This window comes from Rhinoderma darwinii, chromosome 1 (assembly GCF_050947455.1).
Source record: "Rhinoderma darwinii isolate aRhiDar2 chromosome 1, aRhiDar2.hap1, whole genome shotgun sequence".
NCBI classification, from domain to species: domain Eukaryota; kingdom Metazoa; phylum Chordata; class Amphibia; order Anura; family Rhinodermatidae; genus Rhinoderma; species Rhinoderma darwinii.
The window spans coordinates 112,226,195-112,247,469 of record NC_134687.1 but is presented as its reverse complement, the minus strand read 5'-3'; the positions used below and the strand labels follow the sequence as shown (position 1 = coordinate 112,247,469).

The following is a 21,275-nucleotide window of genomic DNA, read 5'->3' as shown; positions in this document are numbered from 1 at the left end:
GTTTTTTCATGATCACTGTGAGTTAAATAATGTTCTACTGTAATAGTTTGGACCTTTTATGGATGCGGTGATACCAATTTTGTATGGGGAAAAGGTTTTCTCTTGAACCTGTAATATTTTATTTATCGTACACTAGTGAAAACTTTACAATTTTTATTAGTCCCCCTAGGGGATTTAAACCAGCTATTGTCAGATCGTTGGTTCAATGCACTGCAATACTGTTGTATTGCAGTGTAGTGTCATTTTTACAGGCTTCTGTTAAGCCTTGCCAGAGGCAGGGCTTAACAGAGGCAGAAAGAGGGATGTCCTAGGGGCATTCATTAGGCCCCCAGGCTGCCATGGCAGTCATCGCCATTCCGCAATCGCAGGGTGGGCAATGGGATGTCGGAGGGGACCTGCCCCCTCTTTCTAACGGCTTAGATGCTGCGGTGCTGTTGACCGCGGCATCTAAGTGGTTAAATGGCCAGGAATAGAGCAATCTGTTCCAGGCCGATAGTCGAGGTGTCAGCTGTAATACACAGCTGACGCCCGCAGGGAATGGAGCAGGCTCAGTGCATTAGCCCGCTTCAAACTTTACCCTCTATACCAGGACGTGCAGTTCCATCCAGGTCCGTGAATGGGGTTAAGTAGAGCAGTAGTCAAGCATGCGCCCGCCGCTCCATTCAATTTCTATGTGAATGACGGAAACAGCTGAAAGCTGCGTGCCATTACATTCAATGTCCTCCTCACTGCAGTCCAGCAGTAAGGAGGAACGGGGGGTTTGGGACCCCCACTCTCGCAATCGGTGGTGTTCCCAGCAATCCAAAGTTATCACCTATCCACATAATTTATGATTCCGGGAAAACCCCTTTAACATAGCAGAGGAGCAGCTCAGGCAAGATGGCTGCTCACCTAATAATTATGTACATAAAATAAACTAAAAAAAAATCCCCCAAGAGGAAAATAAAAACAGATTAGAAAAAAAAAGTTTAACTATCTGGTTTTAATTCGTAAAAAAAAATGTCAATATATAAAAGGTGGTACATTTGCTTTAAAGACATTATACGTGGCCTATCTTCTACATAATGTGATCGGCGCTGTAATGTAGATCACAGCAGTGTTTTTTATTTAGAAAAACTATCAATTTTTGACGGAGTTATGACCTATTTTAGATTTATGCTAATGAGTTTCTTAATGCCCAACTGGGAGTGTTTTTTCTTTTTGACCAAGTGGGCGTTGTAAAGAGAAGTGTATGACGCTGACCAATCAGTGACCAATCAGCATCATAGACTTCTCCCCATTCATTTACTCAGCACAGGAAAAACACTCCCAGTTGGGCATTAAGAAAGTCATTAGCATAAATCTAAAATAGGTCGTAACTCCGTCAAAAATTGATCGTTTTTCTAAATAAAAAAACACTGCTGTAATCTACATTACAGCGCCGATCACATTATGTAGAAGATAGGCCACGTATAATGTGGTGACAGAGCCTCTTTAAGGCCGGATTTACACGAGCGTGTGTGTTTTGCGTGCGCAAAACGTACTTAACAGCTTAGTGTGTCATCACCATATGCTGCGTGATTTTTGCGCAGCCGCCATCATTATGACACTCTGTATGTTTGTAAACAGAGAAGCACGTGGTGCTTTTCTGTTTTCAATCCTACTTTTTACTGCTGTTGCGCGAATAACACAGAAGTGCTTCCGTGTGCTGCGCGTGATTTTCACGCACCCATTGACTTCAATGGGTGCGTGATGCGCGAACAACGCACAAATATAGGACATGTCGTGAGTTTCACGCAGCGGACACAAGCTGCATGAAAATCATGGACTGTCTGAACGGCCCCATTGACTAACATAGGTCCGTGCGGCGCGTGTGAAAATCACGCGCGTTGCACGGACGTATTACATGTTCGTCTAAATAAGCCCTTAGAGAGAATTTTGTTATCTTCCTGCGTTTTCAAAAATGTTAGTTACTTGTTGAACTATTGTAGACTGCGTATTAACTGCGCTTGTGTTTCTTTTGAGGATTATAGAATACTATGGAAACGCAGGAGGAAATGGCTTTACCTGAAGCAACTACCGATATATTACAAAACAATAACCTTCCTGCCGGAGAAGATGAAAAGACTTCTATAACCGAGACAAATACTTGTGACAAAACACCACTGCCTACATCTACCGATATTCCTAATCTTTCAGGGGAGACCCAGGCTGTATCTAGAGAAGGAATTTCTTCAAATGATGATGTGCAGATTTTGTCCTCCGCACCTGAAGTCTCTGAAGAGAATATACCGACTGTTGTGATTGAGTCTTTACCCTGTAACCTGCAACCACAGGAAGATATGGAGGTTGCTGTACAACTGGAAGGCTTACATTTCAAAAATCATACGATAGGTGAACATGATGGAGGAGCCGACTGTCTCCGAGCAGATGATTGCCCTCTGGATTGTGTTAAAATACAATCTGAGTCGGCTTATGAAGATGGACAGAGCTCTTCAGAGGAATCCTCCTCAGACAGGTAGGCTAATGAACCACTAACTAGTCTGAAAGTCTATGCAAATTTACATAAGGCTATGCATTTGCTTTTTGGCCATTTGTTTTGACGTTCAATTATAGGCTCACTGTGGTGGTTGACTATTTTCGTACTTTTTTTTTTTTTTTTTCATGAATCAAATAGAGGCCACTAAGGCCCTGATCACACGGAGTATTTTTGCTGCAAAAACCGAGTCGAAAATCGCAGCGAAAACTGCCGATCTTGCCTCCCACTGATTTCAATGGGAGGCAAAGGCGTTTTTTTTTTCTTCTCACAAGCGGAAAAATACGCTTGCAGTTTTTTTGGGCCGTTTCGGTCTCTGACCTCCCATTGACATCAATGGGTGGCAGAGAAAGCGGTTTTTGCCCGCGGCCGAAAAACGCGGCAAATGGCGTTCAGACAGGTCAAAATCTGCCTCCAAATTCCACACGGAATTTGGAGGCAGATTTTTCTGCCTGCAAAAAAACTGTGTGAACAGGGCCTTAGAGTAGCAAGTCTGCAATTAGTTTTAGTATTGCTTTATACTATGTTTTTACTGCAGACGCGACTTATTCTTCTAGACCTAGGTGCGGTCTGTTTGAAGGCATTGCCGTACTTTGGTGTTCAGTGTGAACTCTGCTTATAACAGCCACCCTATTCATTGGGTGCCATAAGGCAAGGAGCGCTCTTGCTAAATATTGAGAGGAGAGTTGAAAGACTGCAGCTGCATCCCAAATTGGGTTTTAATGATGTTGAATGGTGTCTTTTGCTTTTATGGAATTCTAAGGGGGAGTTCACGCTGAGTTTTTTGACGCGGAAACCGCGCCGCAAAAAGAAGGGACATGCCCTATCTTCGGGCGTTTACACCTCTGACCTCCCATTGACATCAATGGGAAGCAGTGAAAGCGTATTTTGTGGCGTTTTATGCCTGCGGCGCTCAATGACGAAAATAGGCGTGCAGGCAGAGGAAAATCTGCCTCAAAATTCCAAACTGAATTCCTGCAAAAAGGTATTTAGATTTTTTTTTTTCTATGACCTTTTTTGCAGGACACAAACAGCTTTATTATTTAAAATTGGAGCTTTATATACAAAAATTTTGAAGGTCTTATTTATGGACGTATGGTCAGACGGAAAAAAAAGTAATTTTTCCAGAATTTATAAATTTTTTTTATTTTTTCTTTCTCTCCATGTCTTGTTTTAAAGTGGTTTAATTTAGTTTTACTCCAAAAATCCTCTAGTTCTTTCATGCATAGTGATGCCAAATATGCATGAGTTGCGTAACGTGTGATGTCGCTATAGAACAGAGAACAAGGCCCTATTTCAGTTTTATCTCCCTCCCTTAAAGAGGCTCTGTCACCAGATTCTCAAATCCCTATCTCCCATTGCATGTGATCGGCGCTGCAATGTAGAGAACAGTAAAGTTTTTTGTTTTTTTTAAAAACGTTCATTTTTGGCCAAGTTATGAGCTATTTTATTTATATATATATATATATATATGCAAATGAGCTTTGAAATGGACAACTGGGCGTTTTTTTTTCCGTTATGTCCAACTGGGCGTGTTTACGTGTATGACGCTGACCAATCAGTGACCCGTCAGCGTCATACACTCCTCTCCATTCATTTACACAGCGATGTGCAGCCACATACACAGAGGTTAACGTTAATCAAGTGTCCTGATAATGAATATACATGATCTCCAGCCTGGACGTCATGTGTATTCAGAATCCTGACACTTCTGACTCTTTTCTGTGAGATTCCAGCAAGCCACGCGTAATCTCGCGAGATTACGGAGGTAAACGAGATTTCGTTTCACTTGCTGGAAATCTCAAAGAAAAGGGTCAGAAGTGTCCTGATAATGAATACACATGACGTCCAGGCTGGATGATCATGTATATTCATTATCAGGACACTTGATTAACGTTAATCTCTGTGTATGTGGCTGCACATCGCTGCTGTGTAAATGAATGGAGAGCAGTGTATGACGCTGACTAGTCACTGATTGGTCAGCATCATACACGTAAACACGCCCAGTTAAAAACACAATACACGCCCAGTTGGACATAACGAAAAAAAAACGCCCAGTTGTCCATTTCAAAGCTCATTTGCATATATATATATATATATATATATATATATATATATATAAAATAGCTCCTAACTTGGCCAAAAATGAACGTTTTAAAAAACAAAAACAAAAAAAAACACGTTACTGTTCTCTACATTGCAGCGCCGATCACATGCAATAGGAGATAAGGATTTGAGAATCTGGTGACAGAGCCTCTTTAAAGGCTATGTACACCTTCTGAAGGCGTGTTTTCTTTTTTGTTTTTTTTTAAATTTATTTATTTAAGAACAAAAGGTCAGTGTGTGTTTTGTGCATCCTTGGAATTCGTTTTTATTAAAAATTATTTTACTTTTTTGCGATAGGGCTGCTCTGTATCCTATATACAGAGCAGCTGTATTGTGCACTAAGACCTGAATCAGTCTGGTCCGCGGGACCGATTTGGGTTCAGTGTCAGCGGGTCCTGCGTGTCTGACACGCATGATCCGCCTGTAATCTATCAAATCTAAGTTATGAACATAGATGTGATGGATAACAAGTGGATCCTGCGTGTCAGAGACACACAAGAGCTGCTGAGACTGAACCAGTCAGTCCCGCGGACCTGACTGGCACAGGATTCAGCGTAAGATACAGCTGCTCTGTAGGCCTATCTGAGGGCAGCTTAACTGGTTCCCGACCACCCACGGTAGTTTATACGGCGGGCAGTCGAGGTCTTTAAAACCCGCGCCATAGTATATCTATGGTGCATGTTTTAGCTGGCTGCCCGAGCGATCGGGCAGCTAAATGTCAGGTGCTCTGCTAAGCACCCTGGAGAGAAGTTTGAAGTGGTTTTCACTGTTTCTGTATTCTCTGATCTCTTGTATACAGCTCTGCCTTTATTGGTCCCGGTGATCATGTGATTGGTCACATGATCGCCGGGATGCTGTTAGTGGAAGACTTCTGCTTGGTCTAACTAGACAATAATCACTATAGCAGATGATTATCACAAATTAAAGGTCTATTTTAGGGTAAAATTATATTAACAGAAAAAATTAGCTGAGAAGTCAAAAAAGCATTTTTTTGTTTACTATTCTTTTAAAACTATAAGCCCAAAAATTTGACAATAGCAAAAATCATGTATATAAAATTTATGAAAAAATAAACCTGCATTGTATACTAAAAAGACAATGCTAGCTCAACATAAAATAAGAGCGAGTGCTAAAAGTTTGTGCTTTCTGAGGGGGAAGGGGGGCTTCTTTATTTAACTTTTTAATTTTTTTATTTTAATTTTCCATATTTACGATTTATTTATTGTTTCACTATGGGAGCGTTGTCTAGCATGAAACACAGCTTAGTGGAAACCATGCCATTAGCATGCAAATTTATGTGGGGTTGGCGAGAAAGGGGTTAGGGTGTGTTCACGTCAGCGTTAGGTTCCGTCAGACCTTTCCATCGGAGGAACCCATCAATGGAAAGGCAAACGGAAACTGTAGCTTCTGTTTGCATTACCATTAATTTCAATGGTAAAGCTTCCGTTGCTAAAGGTTTCCGTTTTTCTCCGTTCCGTAAGGTTTCAACTGCGCTATACTTTTCACCAAAACAAAGGAAACCTTACGGAATGAAAAGGTCTGACAGAACCCAACTCTGATGTGAACAGGCCCTTAAAGATGCTGTGCACTTCAAGGTATGTACTGGATTCATTGTAGGGAGCTGAGAGGGGCTTGCTTTAAGTGTACAATCTTTATCTGGGAAGGTTTGGATTAAATCAAACGTTCATTTCATCAATCTCAATACAATGTTTCAGAGTATATTTGATAAACGTGGCAGTCCAGCACCCCTTATGCACACAACCGTTGTGCCACTCGGGCTGATTTTAACGGCATCCTAGCGGCACTCTTTAGTCTTCATGGACCCATTCACTTTAGTGGGTGAATCGGGTCCGTGAAAACTGACCCGATTCTCCGTCCGAGGTAAGCTGGGACATGTTCTATCTTTCCTCGGTTCACTGACTGGACTCGCCTTTATGGTCCTACAAAAAAAATGCATATTTTTACTTTTCATTTAGTAATAGTTAAAATGTACTAATGCTTTCTAAGTCTGGAAACGAGCAGTATATACTTTCTGCAGAGAATTTCTATTCCAATGAACTCTACACATCCAGCAAGTTGAGCATTGCTTGCCTTTCAGTTATGCTCTATTTACTTTACTGTAATAAAAGCATGTAAGAAACTTTTAGAAGCGAAGAGCAACCTCCATATGATTATGTGCCAAATACATTTGATTTCTTTCATGCTTCACTTATTCTTTTAAGGGACCTGTTTTGGTCACCTAAAAGAGGTAAATGAAGCCAGTATGGTCCCATTTGCTTACCAGTGCTCCATTTAAATATATTTCATAGAAATTTCTTCATTTTGTGCGTATTTGGCCTGCATTGTTCTAGAAGAATGACTGTTTTTAGTTTTGATGACATATCCCTGGGTATTCCTTTAATAGGTCATCCGCGCAGGGCTGACTAACAGGGACCCCTACCAGTGATGAGGAAATAAGGGACCCCTTCATGGCTATAGAAGACACAGCAGTGGTCTTATCGGTGCTCGGTGTCTGGCACTGCTGCTCAGCCCTTTCCAGTTCAATTGGACTGATCCGCGATGCCAGACACTGAGTACAGATGAGGGTGCCACTGAGTCTGGTAATGTGAAAAATGTAGGTACTTGGCTATAAAATATAGCCTTTTGAGTATGTATTTGTGAGGAGTCTTACGGGGGTATTCCGGTTACTTCAAGTTATCACCGATCTATTGGATAAGTGATGACTAATAGTTCAGTGGGGGGTCAGACTGCTGGGACCACCAACAAATGCTGTTCGCTCTATAGAATTTAATTGTAGTGGTGGGGCACATGCTCGACCACTGTTTCATTCAATGCCTGGCTGGAGGGAGTGCGGGACAGGGGACTGAGTAGTTTTTACACAACCACCTTACAGTAAAAATTACATGTTAACTTTACTCTGCGGGTCAGTGCGATTACGGCTGTACGGTACCAAGGCATTCTAATGTATGTATTCTAGTCTATTAGGCCTCTGGCAGGGCCTAATAGACATACACTAAAGGCAGATCTAGGGGCCTTTTGTTAGGCCCCCGGCTGCTATAAAAACCATTCGAACGTCACGATCACATCGCGGATGTGTCAATGGGGTTGACAGAGGGAGCCACTCACTCTGAAACCACTTAGATTCCACTGTCAATAGCAACTGCAACATCTAAGGGGTTAAATGGGCGGGATTGAAGGCAACTTAAATCCCGCCGTTATGAGCAGGAGCCAGGCTGTTTTTAGACAGACCTGACGAATACAGGATTCACCCTACAGAGGGCACTGTGGTGCAATTTTACAGAGGGGCTACCCAATCTTGACCACCTTGTCTGCCAACTGAGCAGCCAGACTGCATTTAGCGACACTTAAATGGGAAAACTGGATTATTAAAATAAGCACATGGAGTAAACTCCACGTGCTCCACTATAGTAATGTAGTATTATTCTAGTAATCTAATATTGTTATAGTATTTCAAATAACTAATCGATTAACATAAATTTTATATTGTATCAAATTTGAAAGTAATGCGGCCCGTCAACTTAAATTTTTTTCTATGTGCAGCCCATTTATCCGGCTGAGTTTGAGACCCTTGGGTTAGTGTATTGTCTCTTCAATCACTCTCTGTACAACGCCCACTTGGCCAAAAAGTAAAACGCGCCCAGTTGTTCATTAAGAAACTCATTAGCATAAAGCTAATATAGGTCATAACTCCGTAAAAAATGATTGTTTTTCTAAATAAAAAACTGCTGTTATCTACATTACAGCGCCGATCATATCATGTACAATATAGGCCACTTATAATGTGGTGACAGAGCATCTTTAAGTAAAAATTTTTTTTTTTTTTAATGTCTTTAGTTCCTTCCTTTGAAATTTTCAAAGGTGGAGCAAGTCCTCCTTAGGCCTCATGCACACGACCGTAAAAACACCCGTTATTGCGGGTCGTTATTACGACCCGCAATAACGGGCTCATAGGCTTCTGTTAGCCACGGGTACCTTCCCGTTTGCTCACGGGAAGGTACCCGTGCCGTTAAAAAAGATAGAACATGCCCTATTTCATGCCGTAATAACGGCACGGGCATCCCATAGAAGTCTATGGGGCTCCCGTAATCATGGGTGGCTGCGTGTGTTCACCCGTGATTACGGGAGCGTTGCGAGGTGAGGCGAGGTCAGGGGACTACCCGGTCTGCAGGCCACAGCCCAGTGGCGTAACTACCGCCGGGACTACAATGAAAACTATGGCAGAGCGGGGAGGTATCTCCCCGCTCTGCCATAAACAAAAGACATGTATCCCCTATCCTGTAAAAAATATAAATAAAAGACGTTCATACTTACCGACAACTTCCTGCTTCCTCCAGTCCGGTCTCCCGCCCGTTGCCTTGGTGACGCGTCCCTCTCGACATCCGGGCCGACGTTCTGGATGACGTTTCAGGCCATGTGACCGCTGCAGCCAATCACAGGTCAATCACAGGCTGCAGCGGTCACATGGACTGCCGCGTCATCCAGGGATGTCGGGCTGGATGTGAAGAGAGGGACGCGTCACCTAGACAACGGCCGGGTAAGTATGAATTTCTTTAACTTTTATTACAGAAAAGGCTGTCCCTTCTCTCTATCCTGCACTGATAGAGAGAAGGGGCTGCCGATTAGTGCAGTGCTATTTTGCTGCCAAAAACGTGCTCGTAAATACGGGTGGAATACGTGTGACACCGGACCCATATTTACGAGCACGGGTTCGTAAATACTGGTGCAAAACGGGTGGAATACGTGTGACACCGGACCCGTATTTACGCCAGTATTTACGGGTGTGAAAAAATACGGTCGTGTGCATGAGGCCTTAGTCTTAGGAATTCTCCTTTCAGGGATTCCTCTTATGGTTCTGTTTTAGATGGGCACTTTTCGCGTCTAGGAGACTGTTGGTAGCTGTCTCCTTTCTATATAGATTTGTGACAATTTCATGATTCTGATCAATCCCGATTTTGACATCCAGGAACGTTACTTCCTTTCTGCTATAGTTTAGGTTCCATTTTAGATTCAGTTTATTTGTATTGAGTTTATCAATAAAATTCAGTAGTTCGCTTTCGGAACCTCTCCAGATGAATATGATGTCATCAATATATCTACGCCATATCGAAATTTTATCGACATGCATCTGGAAACGTTCACCAAAGACAGTTTCTTCCTCCCACCACCCAAGGAACAGGTTGGCAAAAGTTGGTGCACGTGCCGTTCCCATTGCCGTTCCTTGGGTTTGTAGAAAGAAGCGTGAATCAAATATAAAATAATTCCTACTTCGAATAAATCTCAGCACTTTATTGGCAAAAATCCTCCTTTTGGGACTGTAATTGTGCTCACGACCAAAAAAGAAACCAACAGCTCTACACCCTAGATCATTTTTGATGTTGGTGTAGAGACTCTACATCCAGGGTTACTAAAATGTCACCCTCTTCTAGTTTGGCATTGTTGAGCTCCTGGAGTATCTGCATCGTATCCCGGGTGTAGGTAGGCAGTTTATATACAAAACTGCATAATTCTAAATCCAGCCATTGACTGCATCTCTGTCAGACATCCCTGGCCACACACTATAGGTCTGCCTGGTGGCTGCCCAATGTTTTTGTGTATTTTAGGCAACATATAGAAGGTTGCCACCTTGGGATGTCTGACTGAGAGATACTTGGCCTCACTCATTGAAATAGCGCTCTCTTCTAGACCTGAACTGATGAGTCTCTCATATTCCTGTTGGAATTGTTGGGTGGGATCCCCCCAGAGAGATTTGTAACAGTCTCTATTATTGAGCGGTCTTTTGGCTTCCTTAACCCCTTAAGGACGCAGCCACTTTTGGACCAAATGACACAGCCTAATTTTTAAAATCTGACATATGTTACTATATGTGATAATAACTTCGGAATGCTTTTACCTATCCAAGCGATTCTGAGATTTTCTCGTGACATATTGTACTTTGTTAGTGAAAAAATTTGGTCGATAAATTCAATATTTTTTTGTAAAAACAAATTTAGAGAATTTGCAAAAATTAGCATTTTTGTTAGACAGATAGTTATATCACACAAAATGGTAACTAGTTAACATTTCCCATATGTCTACTTTATGTTTGCATCATTTTTTAAACATCCTTTTATTTTTCTAGGACGTTACAAGGCTTATAAGTTTAGCAGCAATTTCTCACATTTTCAAGAAAATTTCAAAAGCCTATTTTTTTTTTTTTTTTTAGGGAACAGTTCAGATCTGAAGTAGCTTTAGGGCCTTCTATATTAGGAACCACACAAATCACCCCATTTTAAAAACTGCACCCCTTAAAGTATTCAAAACAACATTTAGAAAGTCTCTTAACCCTTTATGCGTTTCACAGGAATTAAAGCAAAGTGGAAGGAAAATTTGCAAATTTCATTTCTTTTGCAGAAATTCCATTTGAATCTTTTTTTTTTTTTTCCTGTAATTTTGAAGGTTACTTCAGTATTACCGCGTTGCACGGACCTATGTTAACTCTGTTGTACAGAGGAGTGTATGAGGCTGACCAATCAGCTTCATACACTTCTCATTGTTCCAGCCCAGTGTGATTGTGCAGTGAAAGAAGCTGGGCGGGAACAAGTGTATGACGCTGATTGGTCTCTTCACATCGCCCAATTGGTAAAAAGTAAAAACACGCCCAGTTGGTCATTAAGAGACTAATTGGCATAAATCTAAAATTGCTCATAACTTGCTAAAAAGTGATCGTTTTTCAAAATAAAAACCACTGCTGTTATCTACATTACAGCGCCAATCACATTATGTATGAGATAGGGCACTTATAATCTTGCGACAGAGCCTCTTGAATGTTTCACGTTCTTGTGTATTTAAATTCATGAATTTTTTGTATTTTTTTTTTTTTTATCTCAAATTTGTTCAGCATGGGTGTTATGCAGAAATTGTAGCCTCTTTTTAAAATCTTTGTCTGTGCACTGGTAAGAATATGTTGTGAGAGATTGATTATTTGCATTGTACTATCATTACAAGGTAATATTATTGTCTTCTCCTCCTGCCTCTGAAGCGACCTCCCCCTTCTCTCTGTTGTCCCCTCTAACCCCAGCGCAGTCTGTCCCGTAAAAAAAGTCTATTGTTCTTGGTAGGGTTCAATATCCTGAGCGGATTGTCCTCTTCAAATGCTACCTCTTGTTCTGTCAGATTCCCCTTTATCAGATTCGCTTGTTTCCTGGTCATGTCTTTGAAACTCCTGGCTTGACAGTAATTTTTATTATAGTTTTTATCCACAGTCCTCTGAGATATATTTCCCCAGGCATACATTAATTTGACTTATAGTCCCGCTGATCTCGCAGGAATTTACGCCGCCTTTTTTTTTTTTTTTCTTCTTTTAATTTCGATATTGTCAATTTGTGCCAAGACTTTATCAAATTTTTCGTCAGTCTTTATTATGCTTATGAGGTTCAAGAGCTTCTACTGTTTTATTTAACTGGGGTTCTATTTTCTCTAACATAATTCTTTAATCTTCCACCAGTATGGTCATTAAGGTTCTGGAACATTCTGTCAGAGCTTCCTCCCACCTAGATTTTAGTTCTGGTTTGCTTAATTCATGGCTTGGGAATAAAGGGACTCTCAGGCCTCTTGTAATAAGATTCAAAGTCAAATATTGTTCCAGTGTGGACTTCGTCCAGCATGCTGCGGTCTGTTGTAACGTAAGGTCTTTAAGCTGTTTGAGTAGTGCAGAAATATCTACATGGGAATTATCCGCCCCCATCTGTTAGAAAATCTTCCACTGAAAATAGACTGTCGATGATAATTGTTTGTTCTGTCGTTCTTTAATTTTATCCATTATATTGTAGGTAGCCATGGATTCACACTAGTTACCAAATAGAGAGGATCAAGAAAATGTCCAAGCAGGATACAAGATAATCAGGAAAATTGAAAAAGGAGAACCTCCTATTTTATTATTTCTTATTTGAAAAAATGATCATGACAGTCCTTGCTCTGGTGTGCACCACCTTGTTGAATTGTAGAAATTGTGGCTATAGGGAAGGGGGAAAGTGGAGCAAGAATGATCAATGTCACCTTCAATTATTTTTTATTGATACCGACTGTTATAGGAAAAGGAAGTTGTTGTGCAATGTCCCCTTTTTTTTTAATGCACAAGCAAACCATTCATTTATTAATTTTTTTGATTTTATTTTTATTTAACTATTTATTCATTTGTTGCAAATACACAAGAACGTGAAACATTAAAGAACCTAGAGGAATTAGCTGATGAAGGGGAAATCTCAGATGAGGAAAGAGTCACAATCTGTGGTCACTGAGTTAGAGGACATAGGTTCCACACATCCGAGGTTGAAATCAAAATCTAAGAAGATGCCCTCCGTGGATCTATGTCCACAAGTTAAGATATTTGTGGACTTCGTCACACAAGAAATCAATCAATTGAGCGAAATGCCACTCAAAAATAATATTACAACTGAGGGAATTCAAGACCTGGACTGATGTAGTCTTTAAACAATCAGTCAAGGGTGAAAATGTGGTTATTTGGCCCAAAGATCTTTATATTAAGGAAGCCAAAAGACCGCTCAATAATAGAGATGGTTAGAAATCCCTCTGGGGGGATCCCACCCCACAATTCTAACAGGAATATGAGAGACTCATCAGTTCAGGTCTAGAAGAGAGAGCCATTTAAATGAGTAAGGCCAAGTATCTCTCAGTCAGACATCCCAAGGTGGAAACCTTCTATATGTTGCCCAAAATACACAAAAACATTGGGCAGCCACCAGGCAGACCTATAGTGTGTGGCCAGGGATGTCTGACTGTGAGATGCAATCAATGGCTGGATTTAGAATTACACAGTTTTGTATATAAACTGCCTTCCTACACCCGGGATACGATGCAGATACTCCAAGAGCTCAACAATGCCAACCTAGAAGAGGGTGAAATTTTACTAACCTTAGATGTAGCAAGTCTCTACACCAACATCAAACATGATCTAGGGTGTAGAGCTGTTGGTTTCTTTTTTGGTCGTGAGCACAATTACAGTCCCAAAAGGAGGATTTTTGCCAATAAAGTGCTGAGATTTATTCGAAGTAGGAATTATTTTATATTTGATTCACGCTTCTTTCTACAAACCAGGGAACGGCAATGGGAACAGCATGTGCACCAACTTTTGCCAACCTGTTCCTTGGGTGGTGGGAGGAAGAAACTGTGTTTGAACGTTTCCAGATGCATGTCGATAAAATGTCGATATGGCGTAGATATATTGATGACATCATATTCATCTGGAGAGGTTCCGAAAGCGAACGACTGAATTTTATTGATAAACTCAATACAAATGAACTGAATCTAAAATGGACCCTAAACTATAGCAGAAAGGAAGTAACGTTCCTGGATGTCCATTTCATGATTTTGATCAATCCCGATTTTGTCACAAATCTATATAGAAAGGAGACAGCTACCAACAGTCTCCTAGACGTGAAAAGTGCCCATCTAAACAGAACCATCAGAGGAATCCTTAAAGGAGAATTCCTAAGACTAAGGAGGAATTGCTCCACCTTTGAAAATTTCAAGGAAGGAGCTAAAGACCGAAAAAAATGACTGAAGGAAAGACACTACTCAGGGCATCAAATTAAACAAGCATACAATATAGCCTTTCGGACGGACAGAGACACATTGTTGGTAGTGAAAGAGAAAGCAGAGAGTGAGAATATAGTGAGGTTTATTACTACACTGCATGATAAGTGGCAAGAAATGAATGACATCATGAAACAGCATTGGCAGGTGTTATTACTGGATGAGGATCTGAAAAAACATCTAGGTAGAACAGTCTCCTCAGCATACAGAAAAATTAACACTAGAACAACATATTGTTAATAGTCATTTCTCTAGGGACTGTATCAAAAAGAAACCACATAAATATCCAGGTTTCTATCCATGTGGCTTGCGTACAGCCTGTAAAATTCTTGACAAGAAAAAGGGTTTCATAAATGGAACTGGAGGATATCATAAAATCCAGCACATGTGGTCTATACTATGTGGGAAAGACCAAAAGAGAACTCAAAACCAGAATAAGGGAACATATTGGCAGCATTGAAAATTACGATAAACAGGAAGCGGAGAACAAAAGACAGAGCAAACTATTTCAACTGCCTCCGGTTGCCAGATATTTTAAATATTATCACAATCTCAATTTAAAAGAACTATCGGGCTGGGCGATTTGTCACCTCACCACAGGAATAAGAGGTGGTGATATAGATTCCCTTTTACTAAAAGAGGAAAGTAGATGGATCTATAAAATGAATTCAGTGAGTCCCAGTGGACTCAATGAGTCCTTTAATTACAGTTGCTTTCTCTAAACATGTGAAATATCCATTTGAACAGATACACTCCTTGATATAATGGGAAATTTCAGGGTTTAACCTAAGGAAGACCTAATTATTCCTTCTGTACACAATAGTTGATGTCATTTATGTTATTGACACTGTTCTGGTTGCTTTTCCAAACGTGTGGGATATTTACTAGAACTAATATACCCCTTGAAAAATAATGGAAATTCTATGAGTTGATTAACCCCTTTAGGACGCAGCCTGTTTTGGCCTTGTGGCACAGCCGATTTTTTTTTTTTTTTCAAATCTGACGTGTCACTTTATGTGGTAATAACTCCGGAATGCTTTTACCTATCCAAGCGATTCTAAGATTGTTTTCTCGTGACATATTGTACTTTATGATAGTGGAAAAATTTGGTCGATAAATTCAATATTTATTTGTGAAAAAAAACAATTTAGAGAAAATTTGCAAAAATGTGCATTTTTCTAAATATAAATGTATCTGCTTGTAAAACAGATAGTAATACCACACAAAATAGTCACTAGTTACCATTTCCCATGTGTACTTTATATTTGCATAGTTTTTTTGAACATCCTTTTATTTTTCTAGGACATTACAAGGCTTCGAACTTTAGCAGCAATTTCTCACATTTTCAAGAACAATTCAAAAGGCTGTTTTTACAGGGACCTGTTCAGTTCTGAAGTGGTTTTGAGGGCCTTATATATTAGAATCCCCCAAATAAACCACCCCATTTTAAAAACTGCACCCCTATTGCCCAGGTCCTGCAGATTTTAGGAATATCCCACATGTGGCCCTAGTGCCCTAATGGACCGAAACACCGGCCTCAGAAGCAAAGGAGCACCTAGTGGGTTTTGGGGCCTGCTTATTTTTAGATTATATTTTAGGCACCATGTCGGATTTGAAGAGGTTTTGTGGTGCCAATATTGACCCTATTTTGGAAACTAGACCCCTCAAGGAATTTATCTAAGGGTATAGTTAGCACTTTAACCCCACAGGTATTTTGCTATATTTATTGGAGTTAGTCTGTGGAAATGAAAATCGACTTTTTTTTCTGAAAAAACATAGAAATGTTTAATTTACAAGGAATAAAGAAAATGCACCCCAACATTTGTAAAGTATTTTCTCCCGATTACGGAAATACCCCATATGTGGTAATAAACTGCTGTTTGGACCCACGGCAGCGCTCCGAAGGGAAGGAGCGCCATTTGGATTTTGGAGCGCAGATTTTGCTGGATTGGTTTTTAGTGCCATGTCGCGATTGCAATGCCCTGGAGGGAACAAAACAGTGGAAACACCCTAAAAGTGACCCCATTTGGGAAACTACACCCCTCAAGGAATTTTTCTAGGGGTATAGTAATCATTTTGCACCACACAGGTTTTTTGCAGAATTTAGTAGAATTAGGCCGTGAAAATGAATATAAACATTTTTGTCCACTAAAATGTTGCATTTTTTTTTTCATTTTCACAAGGGGTAAAGGAGAAAAAGTCGCCCTAAATTTGTAACACAATCTCTCCCGAGTATGACAATACCCCACATGTGGTGGTAATTTTTTTTTTTAATAGAAATTAATTAACCTTTGCAGGACTGATCCTTTTTTTGTTTTTCAGTTTTCGCTTTTCACTCCCCGCCTTCCAAACGCCATAACTTTTTTATTTTTCCATGTATTGAGTGGTGTGAGGGCTTATTTTTGGCAGGACGAGCTGTAGTTTTTATTGATACAATTTTTTTGGTACATGCAACATTTTTATCACTTTTTATTACATTTTATTTAGAGCTTTGGTGACCAAAAACAGCGTTTTTTGGCGTTTTTTAATTCTTTTTTTCCTACGGCATTCATAATGCGCTATAAATGACACTTTTACTTTATTCTGCGGGTCGGTACGATTACGGGGATACCGTATGTATATAGTTTTATGTTTTGCAGCGTTTGCACAATAAAATCACTTATTTATAAAATTTATTTTCTGTCACCATATTCTGAGACGTAACTTTTTTATTTTTTTTTTCAGTCAAAAAAGCGGTGTAAGGGCTTGTTTTTTGCGGGACGGGTTGTAGTTTTTATTGGTACTATTTTCGGGTACATGCGACTTTTTGATCACTTTTTATTCTATATTTTGGGAGGGATGGTGACCAAAAAATAGTGATTCTGGCTTTTTTAGTTTTTTTTTTCTTAGTTTTTTTTTGCGGCGTTCACCGTGCGGTAAAAATGACATTATAGTTTTATAGATTGGGTCGTTACGAACGCGGTGATACCAAATATGTTTACTGGTTTTTTTTTTTTTTTTTTTTTTAAATGGTTTCATTTTTTCTCTATAATAAGAAACTTATTAGAGGAATTTTTTTTTATTTTTACACTTTGTAAAAAAAAAAAAAAGTTGATAAAAATGTTTTACAACTTTTCTTTACTTTTTACACTTTTTTTTACCTGCAGCTTTGATCGCTGTTAGAATATATTACACTACCTAGGTAGTGTAACGTATTCCAACTGTCAGTGTGACGTCATTTATTCTACGAGGACCAGCCAGAGGCTGGTCCTGATAGGCTTCCATACATGGCAGACACGGAGGTCATTATTTGGCCTCCGATCGCCATGCTAGCCATCTGCAAACCTCACGATTTCATCGTGAGGTCTGCCGATGTGCTAGAAACCCCTTAATGCGGTGATTGCAATCGATCACCACAATTATGGGGTTAATTGCTGAAATCAGCGGAAATAAGCCGCTGATCGTCATACTGTGGAGTGTCAGCTGTCAGGGACAGCTGGCCTCCCGGTTCCCGACAGTGTGTTCCAGGAACCACGCAGTAACTGTACGTCCCTGTGTGCTAAGACACTGGCCACATGGAGGTACAGTTAAAGGAAAACAAAAACAACTATTCCCTTAACCCCTTCCCGCTTTTGGGCGTGACTGTACATCCAAATTTAAAGTGCTTTCCCGCACACGGGCGTACAGTCACACCCTGTAGATGAAGCCGGCAGAGGAGCTGTGCGCGCTTCATCTTCAGCGGCTGTCAGCTGTCATACATAGCTGACATCCCGCTGCGATGGCAGTTACCGCTGATCGCAGCCATTTAACCCCTTCAATGCGGCTGTCAATGCCGTCCGCCGCATTGAAGTGGTTGAGGGAGGGAGCTCCATTTGTACCCCCCCGGGCCCCCCCTCGATGGATCGCGGATGGTGATGGTTGCTATGGCAACCAGGAAGCCGTTGCTAGGCTTCCTGGTTGCCCAGGTACGGAAGCCTATTAGGTCCTGCCCGAGGCAAGACCTAATACGCTAACTGTCAAATGAAGAATGACCGTTACAATACACTGCACTACATAAGTAGTGCAGTGTATTGTACCGAGGATCAGAAGACCAGATCTTCAAGTCCCCAGGTCAGTGTAATAAAAAAAAGTAAAAAAAAATGTGAAAGAAAAATAAATGTTTTAACTAATAAAAACACTTGCCCTGTTTCCCTGATCAACTCCTTTTATTAGGAAAAAAAACGAAACATAATAGGTATTGCCGCGTTCGGAACGGCTTCATCTATAAAAATATCACATTATTTTTACCGCACGATGAACACCGTAAAAAAATGTAATAAAAAACAATGACAGCATTTTATTTTTTGGTCATCTTGTCTCAAATTTTTTTTTTTAATAAAAAGTGATCAAAAAGTTGCAAGTAACGCAAAATGGTACCAATAAAAACTACAGTTTGTCACGCATAAAACAAGCCCTCCCGCAGCGATGTCCACTGAAAAATAAAAAAGTTATGGCTGTCAGAAAATGGCGACACTAAAACATGATTGGTTTTTTAGAAAAGAGTATTTTTATTGTGGGATCGTAGGGAAACGTAAAAAAACGATATAAATTTGGTGTCGCTGTAATCGTATCGACCCGCAGAATAAAGTTAACATGTGGTTTATACTGCACGGGGAACATTGTAAAAAATTAAAAAAAACAAAACCGTGCTAGAATTGCTGTTTTTTGGTTTCCTCATCTCCCAAAAAATGGAATAAATAGTGATTAAAAAAAATCGCATGCACCCCGAAATGGAACCAATAAAAATGACAGCGCGTTCCACAAAAAACGCGCCCTCACACTGCTCCGTCAACGGAAAAATAACACGTTATGACTCTCAAAACGCAATGATGCAAAATGACGGCCCAGACTAGAATTTCATTAAATACCCCACATCGTCATTTGCTGGACCCCACAGGTGGGCCCTGTAGACGCAGCGGAGATGAGGAAACTTTAGGGCCTTGTGCTGCTTATAGGGCTAGTGAAGAAGTCAAAGATTAGGCAATACTGGAGCGCAGATATTTTGTATAATACCCAATAAACCTGGCCTGTGTATAAAGGAAGGATTCACAGCGTACCACACCAATCCATGGATTATTCATTCTCCCCATTATTACATCCTATTATGCCCTGATGTACTTCGCCCAGCTTACGTATACCCTGATGTACTCCGCCCAGCTTACGTATACCCTGATGCACTCCGCCCAGCTTACGTATACCCTGATGCACTCCGCCCAGCTTACGTATACCCTGATGTACTCCGCCCAGTTTACGTATACCCTGATGTACTCCGCCCAGCTTACGTATACCCTGATGTACTCTGCCCAGTTTACATATGCAACCGATTTGTACACATGAAGCGCTAATGGGCTATCTATATAAACAATACTATGATATGGTATGTAAGACAGTAGGCTTAGTTACATTAAAATTGTATACCATCAAAGGTAAAGATAACCTCAAATATATACCAAGTGTAACTTGGTGTTTTGACCAAAAACATACACAAGAACCTATAAACAGAAATGGTCAAAAAACTAATACAGACGTAGTAAATAAATAGAAATTCATTTTATTAACAGACAGATACAAACAAGATTTAACATTTTGAGTCATACAATGTATAAAAAATGGCGTCAAACAAATGCAGGATAAAGAGTGGTATATTCAGGGCATGAACAGGGAGGGAGATAAAATAACAGCATAAAGTATACTAGCTATACCTGATCTGCAAACAAATGGATATTGCAAGATAAAGTGCTATGTGCAAGTAGGAAGTACTGTTCAATCTATAAAGCACTGTTAAGTGTATGTAAATGCATTACAGGACATAGGGCAGTAAACTGGTTGAAGGACCTGTGGGTGACGTCACGCCGTGTGTCTGCAGTGACAGAAGCTGGGTGGGAACGATGAGGTCACCCACAGGTCCTTCAACCTTGGCGTCGGAAGAGAGAAGACACATCCGCTCCAGGCATCAGAGAGTACAGTTGAATATGCAGCAGCATCTCCGTGTGCAGGTAAGCATAGCAAACTCCCTAGAGACGAGCATATTACCTTCTCGGACGGCTGGAGGCCATGTATCTTCTCTGTCCGACGCCAAGGTTGAAGGACTTGTGGGTGACGTCACGCTGTGTGTCTGCAGTGAAAGAAGCTGGGTGGGAACGATGTGAAGTGTATGACGCTGATTTGTCAGCGTCATACACTTCTATTCACAACGCCCAGTTGGTAAAAACACAATACACGCCCAGTTGGTAATAAAAACAATACACTCCCAGTTGGTGAAAACACCATATACGCCCAGTTGGTAAAACGAGAAAACACGCCCAGTTGTCCATTGAAAAGCTCATTTGCATAAATATAAAATTGCTCATAACTTGGGCAAAAGATCGTTTTAAAAAAAACAAAAAACACTTTGCTGTTATCTACATTGCAGCGCCGATCACATGCAATAGGAGATAAGGATTTGATGATCTGGTGACAGAGCCTCTTTAACACGTTGCATAAATACTGCGGTTTTTCCGCAACAGAATCCATTGTGGAAAATCCGCAGCAAATGAAGCAGCAGCAAATCTCATTCACACGCTGCGTAAACACTAAGCGGAAAAACACTCAGCTGTTGACCTGCTGTGCATATTTTTATTCCGCAGCATGTCTATTGTATTTGAGTAAACGCTGCTTATTTGTTGCAGGCTTTCACCATTGAGTTCAAGGTAAATCACGCAACTCAGAAAAAAAAGAAAATCTCTTACTCGCCCAGAAGTCTGTGTTCCTCCCTCCAGCGTGGCGTCCTGGGATGACATTTCATCCCATGTGACTGCTGCAATCGCAGGCTGTAGCGGTGGTCACATGGAGGAAACCTCATCCCAAGAGGCCAGCATGGATGACATCAGAGCGCCGGCCTCTTGGAATGATGCTTTATCCCATGTGACCGCCGCTGCAGCCATTCACAGGCTGCAGCGGTCTCCCGAGATAAAACGTAAGTGCTGCGGTTTTCCGCTTTGGACATTCCGGGCGAAAAACTGCGCCACTTGGTGTACCAATTTGG

The 21,275-nt window shown here is 40.7% G+C and overlaps 1 protein-coding gene across 4 annotated transcripts in view; it reads left to right on the top strand.

Annotated features, from left to right (window-relative positions):
• Positions 1-21,275, top strand: part of NAF1 (nuclear assembly factor 1 ribonucleoprotein) — a 96,119-nt gene that overhangs the window by 2,804 nt on the left and 72,040 nt on the right. For 2 of the 4 annotated variants that reach the window (XM_075860280.1, XM_075860281.1), the window contains exon 2: positions 2,013-2,497. In XM_075860280.1, the coding sequence (XP_075716395.1) occupies positions 2,019-2,497 (479 nt within the window). In that variant the 5' untranslated portion in view covers positions 2,013-2,018. Of the gene's footprint in view, positions 1-2,004; positions 2,498-21,275 lie in introns of all 4 variants that reach the window. The other 2 variants (XM_075860279.1, XM_075860282.1) reach the window with 1 other exon arrangement.